At 37.8% G+C, this 6,000-nt stretch overlaps 1 protein-coding gene across 9 annotated transcripts in view; it reads left to right on the top strand.

The window, feature by feature from the left end:
• Positions 1–585: 585 nt before the first annotated feature.
• CERS3 (ceramide synthase 3) overlaps positions 586–6,000 on the top strand; it is a 41,914-nt gene continuing 36,499 nt past the window's right edge. The window contains exons 1-4 of one of the 9 annotated variants that reach the window (XM_057409752.1): positions 586–907; positions 2,691–2,767; positions 3,709–3,768; positions 5,226–5,382. In XM_057409752.1, coding sequence (XP_057265735.1) covers positions 5,270–5,382 — 113 coding nt within the window. In that variant the 5' untranslated portion in view covers positions 586–907; positions 2,691–2,767; positions 3,709–3,768; positions 5,226–5,269. Of the gene's footprint in view, positions 908–1,259; positions 2,768–2,988; positions 3,769–5,225; positions 5,383–6,000 lie in introns of those variants that run through there. The other 8 variants (XM_057409753.1, XM_057409749.1, XM_057409756.1 and 5 more) reach the window with 8 other exon arrangements.

The following is a 6,000-nucleotide window of genomic DNA, read 5'->3' as shown; positions in this document are numbered from 1 at the left end:
AGGTAGGATGGGGAAGTAATTTCCGTTTGTTAAGTGCTGGTCTTGTTTGGCAGTGATTATTGCAACCATAAAACCTTTCTTGAAGTGAAAGTTTAGACATCTCAGAACATTGTGTAGAATTTAGCAAGAAGTGTAGGAGCCATAACTTGATTTCTGAGCACAGCAAATCCAACGACAGCCCAACTGTATTTAATTCTTACAGGCATGAAGTTGATTGTGTGCCTGGTTGATTATTAGAAGTGATCATTCCCACATGTTTTACTTCTCAGCCATTGTTTTAATTCTCAGAAAGTTTTAGTGGTAAAAATGGGTAAATGTGGTTTGTATCTGGCAACTGGATGCATTAATGTGTTGATATTTTACCATTTATGAACTGTAGGACCTGAGGTGGACTAAAACTGATGTGAGTCAACTTTATTACACTCAAAATGAGTGTGAGCAGTGAAGGTAGCTCATATGTCTATGGCTATATTCAAAAAGTCTAGCACAAAAAAAAAAAAACAAAAACACCTTGCAAAAGAATTTGTGTTTTAAACTATTGAGTCCATAGGATGGTTTTTGTTGGGGATTTTTGATTTGTTTTACTATCTAAAAGTACAGGCAGAGCTGTAACTTCAGTTGCTAGAGCAGTTTAATTCAGCTGCAGAACCTATTATCAATGTTAAATTAGAGCTTAAGAAGTAGGTCACTTATTACTAGGAGTTTGATGTGTCTTACCTTTTAATATTGATATCTAACTTTTCTTGTGTTGTTTGAAAGCATGACACAGAACAAAGCAGGTGACCTATCTGGAGACAGTTTTCTATCTGAGGACTTATCCTGAAACATCCACAGTCTCCCTTTATGTCTGTGCAGTTGTTTTGAGGAGTTTACCTTCAACCTTAATACAGTAAGTGGTTTTAAGGAGGTAAGCAGCTAGCACTAGAAATTACATACAGGATATGCTTATTAAAAAGAGTATTTTTGAACTTAAATATTTGTAGAGCTTGATTGCAATTACAGCTGAATCCAGGTGCTTTCATTCGTGTAGTTTTTCAGACTGGGTTTCCTTTAATATTTTTGACTGCTTTCCATTTAGTTTTAAGACTTGTAATACATGTTTTGATCCTGTAATACAAGAATAAAAACCAACATGGAGAATTTCTATACTTACGATACTCTTGTAAAGTTAATGCTCCTATCTTGCACTTGTGTTCTCCGTGGATGGGTAAAGGCTGACGCTCTGAGAGTCTTTCATTGGTGTAATCAAGCAACATTTGTCTTATGTGAAAGTTTTCCAAATTGTTGAGATTTATTTTCATGCAGTTGTTAAACCAGTGCTTCCAGCCCCAAGGATCAATAAAACATCTCTTTTTTTTTAATCCTGTATTATTTGGACTGTTGGAAAGGAATTAAAAAGCTTTGACTGAATTGGTTGAACTAATTGTTAAATCTCTAGTGTTGCTGCCAGAAGAGTTTGTATATCAGTCTCATGACTATCTGAAGATACTCATAGCACACAGGAGTGTTATTTGAGTGAATTAGCAGTGCTCTATTTGGAGTGGAAAGGGTGAACTATACAAGTCAATCCTTAGATACAGTTGTTCTTGCTAAGATTTTGAGTAGCGTGCTAGTTTTAACACATTGCTTGCTATAAATGGTAGCAACTGAAGTTAATCTTGATAAATTTGCCTTTTCAAATGTATTAGAACATACTTAGTGAAAGTACCTTGTATAGATTTGCAGTTCTATGTTAATTGCTCTAGGGTTTCTGCTTACCATAAAGGTGAGTTTGACAAATACATGCAAGTTGATGCTAAGTCAAGAGGAAAGAAAAGCATTTTCTCACCTAGGATAGTTTAAAACCAAATCAAACTGGGATTTTTGCATAAAGAATGCTGACCATACTGTGAATAGATGACTTCTTCACTGCATCACATACATCTCTGTGCCTCTGGATATGTAAGCATTCTTAATTGCTGCCCTGGAGGCTTATTGATACACTGGATGTTCAGTGTTTAAATAGAACGCACCTAGGAGTTTGTAACTGCTTGAAAGAGAGCACGATTGTGATATTTATATCCCTCAGTAGTTACTTGTGTGAGACAAATTGGTTAGAAGGCAGTCCCCAGGTAATACCAATGCCTTTTCCTGGAGCCTTTTTCCTAAGGCATATTTGAAGCCTGTTAATAATCCTGTTCTCTGCATTTTAGTGAAGTGATGGCAGCTTGGGTCAGCAGTGGTGTGTGTTCCTTCAGTTCTCTCCACTGCCTTTATCCTTCCAGTATTACTACTGACATCCCCTTTTTATGCAGTCATCTGCCTTCTTGTTATTAAGGCCCAGATTCTCAAAGAACTGAGTTTTCTAATTCTTAGTAAATTCATGAGAACCAAGTTCTGAAACAATAATTGAAAAAGACTTAAGCATTTTGAAGATTTCAGCCTATGTGTTCACATTGTGTGTTCCTGATTTAGCCCTGCAGTGACATTCATGCACGGTAAGTATTTGTTACCTTCATGCTTGCTCTGTTCATACTCAGGTGTTTAGTCTTCAGTTATGACAGATGGCATTATTAATTAGAATGAACCTCTCCCATACAGGGGGAGATTAACTAAGATTATGAATCAGGTCATACTTCCTAGTTAGAAAGGTATTGAGAAGAAAGCTTTTTGAGAGATTGTAAATGGACTTCTTCATCCCTTTTATGTAGGGGAAAATTGCTGCATTACGAGAAGACACAAAATCATGTGAAGAAGAGGACCTTAGGCCTGCAGATTGCAAGATTGAGTTATGTATTGATGTCCTTGAACATATGACTTGGGAATGATTAATTTTCAGTTATTTTTTGATTCTTGAGGAGCAGGAAGTATAGGAATATCAAGCTCTTTTACCTTAATCTTGAAGGAATGCCAGGTGGCAAGCAATAGGCTTCACTGGTGGTGAAAAGAGAACTCAGAGTCCAAATTATATGATTATTATTAAATCCAGATTATTACTATAGTTATTATATCAAATAGAGCAAATTCCTATTTTGTATATACATGTGCCTGAGATTTGATTGTCTGTCATTGAGATAGAACCATTTAGCAAAACTGACCAGGCACTCATAGACAATATTCAGAACATTTATCTGTCAGCTCCCTGGATGAATTTAATTTCGCTTTATTTCACAGCAGAAAACAAACCAAACCCTTAGGTTTTGGAGGTTTCTGTTTTGTTTGTGAGGGGGAATATGAGTTGAGTTCTGTTTGTTTTTTTTTTTCCCCTCCAAGTGCCATCCTACGCAGCAGCTCTGATTCTGGAAGTGTTAAGGTTTAATACAGTCTTGAAGATTTGCCAAGAGGGTTTTCTCTACTGAGAAAGTTAACTAATACTATAATCTTTCTTATGTAACTGCTTAAAACTCAAGTGAAAGCTCTTGTCCAATGTGTAGATTCACTGTCATTTAATGTACGTATTTGTCTGGAAAATGGAAGGAAGTAAATGCATGAAGTTTTCTTGGTTTGTTCTAATAGTTTTTTCCCCACTGAAAACTTGTATGTAATTTCCAGTGCTGTGTGAAATAATTCTTTGTGTCAAATACATGCCTCCATTATCTAGTTGTATTTAACTGCTGATTGAGTAGGTGCTATACCGCGTGCAAGGAGTAGTAACACTTAGATTTTTATTTAATTTTGTTTCGTATTGAGATGTACAGACTGAGGTGCTTCTGGTTTTCTTCTTTGCAGCATTCAAATGTAAATTCCCTGAAGGACAAAGTCCTATGAAATTGCAGCAATAATTGAAAGGTCAGTGGGCAGCTTTGATCAAGAGTGTATGGTTAGCTTAGTATTTACTATGCAATATCTTTAATCTTGTAATAGATTTCTACCTCGGTGGTGAGGCTACCTAACGAATGCTCCTCAAAAAGTATGTAAATAGATTTTTTTTTCCCATCTTTTCTGTAGGAGCCCCACATTTGCTCCAGTTAAATAAATGTGCTTTTTGTAATTTAGTGTGACAGTGAAGAAATCGTGGATTGAGGCATAAGACAGGTGTTTCTGCCAATTACCTGCTACATTACTGGCCCTATTAGCCAAGTGATATATGAATCAGCTTGCTCTAGGCTTTCCTAATTGGCAAAGTGTACCTAAATGTTCTGCTGAGTTTGTACTGGTGGTTCAGATGTGGGAAAGCATGGAGATCATTTAAAGCAACAGCAAAGCCATAATACTACGTTTCTGAAATAATCCTTCATGTTTAATATTGCTTTGGTGCATCAGTTTATTGAGTACCGCTCCCAGTTTTATGGAAGGACTGAAGATTTGCCATAGCTGCAAAATAGAATGCCTCAAAAAGAAAAAAAAAAAAAGAGAAAAAATTGGTATATGAACAAATCCAAACCCTTCTCTGAAGGGAGGTAAACGAACAGGATCCAGATATTGCCTGGGTCACTTCTTTTATTGCTGTCTTTCGGGTTGTGATGAGAGGTTCAGCATACTCAAAAAGAGATCTGCACTGGCCTTATTTTCCAGCCCTCTCCACTGTTATAGAGATACCATCTATGGTTTGGGAAGTCTGTGAGCCCCAAACTACTGAAGGTTGGGGGTATCATCAGTTGCTATTTTGTCTGTATTATGTTCTTGCACTCTTCTGTAGCCAACTACTATGAGCTTCCTTCAGACACAGTATGCTGGGTGAGGTGAGCCTTTGGTTCAACTTTGACATGTCTGTTCCTATTTCTTGGTTTGCTGTTTGCTGACTGCAAGCAGGAAGAACGGGCTAATAAGAGGCTCTCTGCTCTTGGCTTGTCAGTGAGTTCTCTGCTTTCTTTTGAGCAATGTCAAGGTGTGCTGCCCACCAGAATACTAAGTAATGCCCGCACTTCTGAAGGCTGTTACTATTTGAAGCTGGGGAGAGCTCCGAGGAATGGCTTACATTCCATGTGGAATCACAATAACTAAAAAAGCAGGTAGGGCTAAGGAAAATAGACGTTTGTGTGGTGTTTCTAACCAAACATGCACTTAGTGTATGTTTCCCTCTGCTTTAGGACTTTTTTTGAAATTCCACTTTCTGTCTTCTGAGGAACTGAAATGCTTTCTGTAAAACATTTAAATGACTGGGGCTGGAAGTGTTCCTGAGGCTGGCCGATAGAAGCAGAAACCTTTCTCTACCTTTATTTGAAACCCCATACTTCATATAATAATGCATCTAAAAATGTCAGTGTCAAGTGATGCATTTGGCCTTTCCTGTTGTGCGCCATCAGCAGGCGCAGCATCCTCCTGTGTGTGGGGAGCAATAGGAGTTGAGATGAATTCTCATCATACAACCAAGTACCATGTGACCTCAAACGTTTCTTCATCTGCTGTGTTGAAACAAGCAGAGGGAAGGCGCTTGGCGTTGCTACTCCCGAGTTTCAGCAGGTAGATCCATATGACATCAGGATTGCCTTCAGTCAGAAATCTTGAAGTGCAGCTTTGCTGGGTGGGTCTCTGAAGAATTTGAAAGAGTTTTGTAGATAGGGCGTGTTTACCTTTGTCAAAGTAGTGAGTGTAATGCCTCTTCCCTGCTAATGTGCTTATGTTCTCTTGGACTGCAACATCATAAAGGTAAGAATGCCTTTTTCTTTCCTTTTTTTTTCTGTTCTGGGGTGGTGTTTTTTTTCCCCCTCCTCCCTACATCTCTTTTCTGTTTGGCATCGTTAGCATGTGCTGGTCTAACACTGCCTGTTCTGTAAGGGAAGATTAGAAGCAGCTATTGTGATAGTCTTCAGATGAAGAGTGGAATGGATGCTAATGAGATTTTATGTGTTGCCACTAAGTATTCCAACCTGTGAGAACTGCTTTATATTTTAGAGAAAAGTAGTACAGGTTACAGTAGCAGTTTTGCTCTTCTTTTTGTATCATTATTAAGTGCTTGTAAAAGCGCTGCTTTCTGAAATGGAAGGGAGGAAAATTTATTAACAGGAGAAATAATGTTAGTTAATGATGTAAATGTGATTGAAAAAAGCCTCCCACTTTTGCATTTGAATACCTTGAAAA

This window comes from Pezoporus wallicus, unplaced genomic scaffold (assembly GCF_028554395.1).
Source record: "Pezoporus wallicus isolate ANWC-B61680 ecotype Strahan unplaced genomic scaffold, APGP_CSIRO_Pwel_v1 contig_13643, whole genome shotgun sequence".
Lineage (NCBI taxonomy): Eukaryota > Metazoa > Chordata > Aves > Psittaciformes > Psittacidae > Pezoporus > Pezoporus wallicus.
Note: the sequence above shows the minus strand (reverse complement) of the source record. Positions and strands in the feature narration are given on the sequence as shown.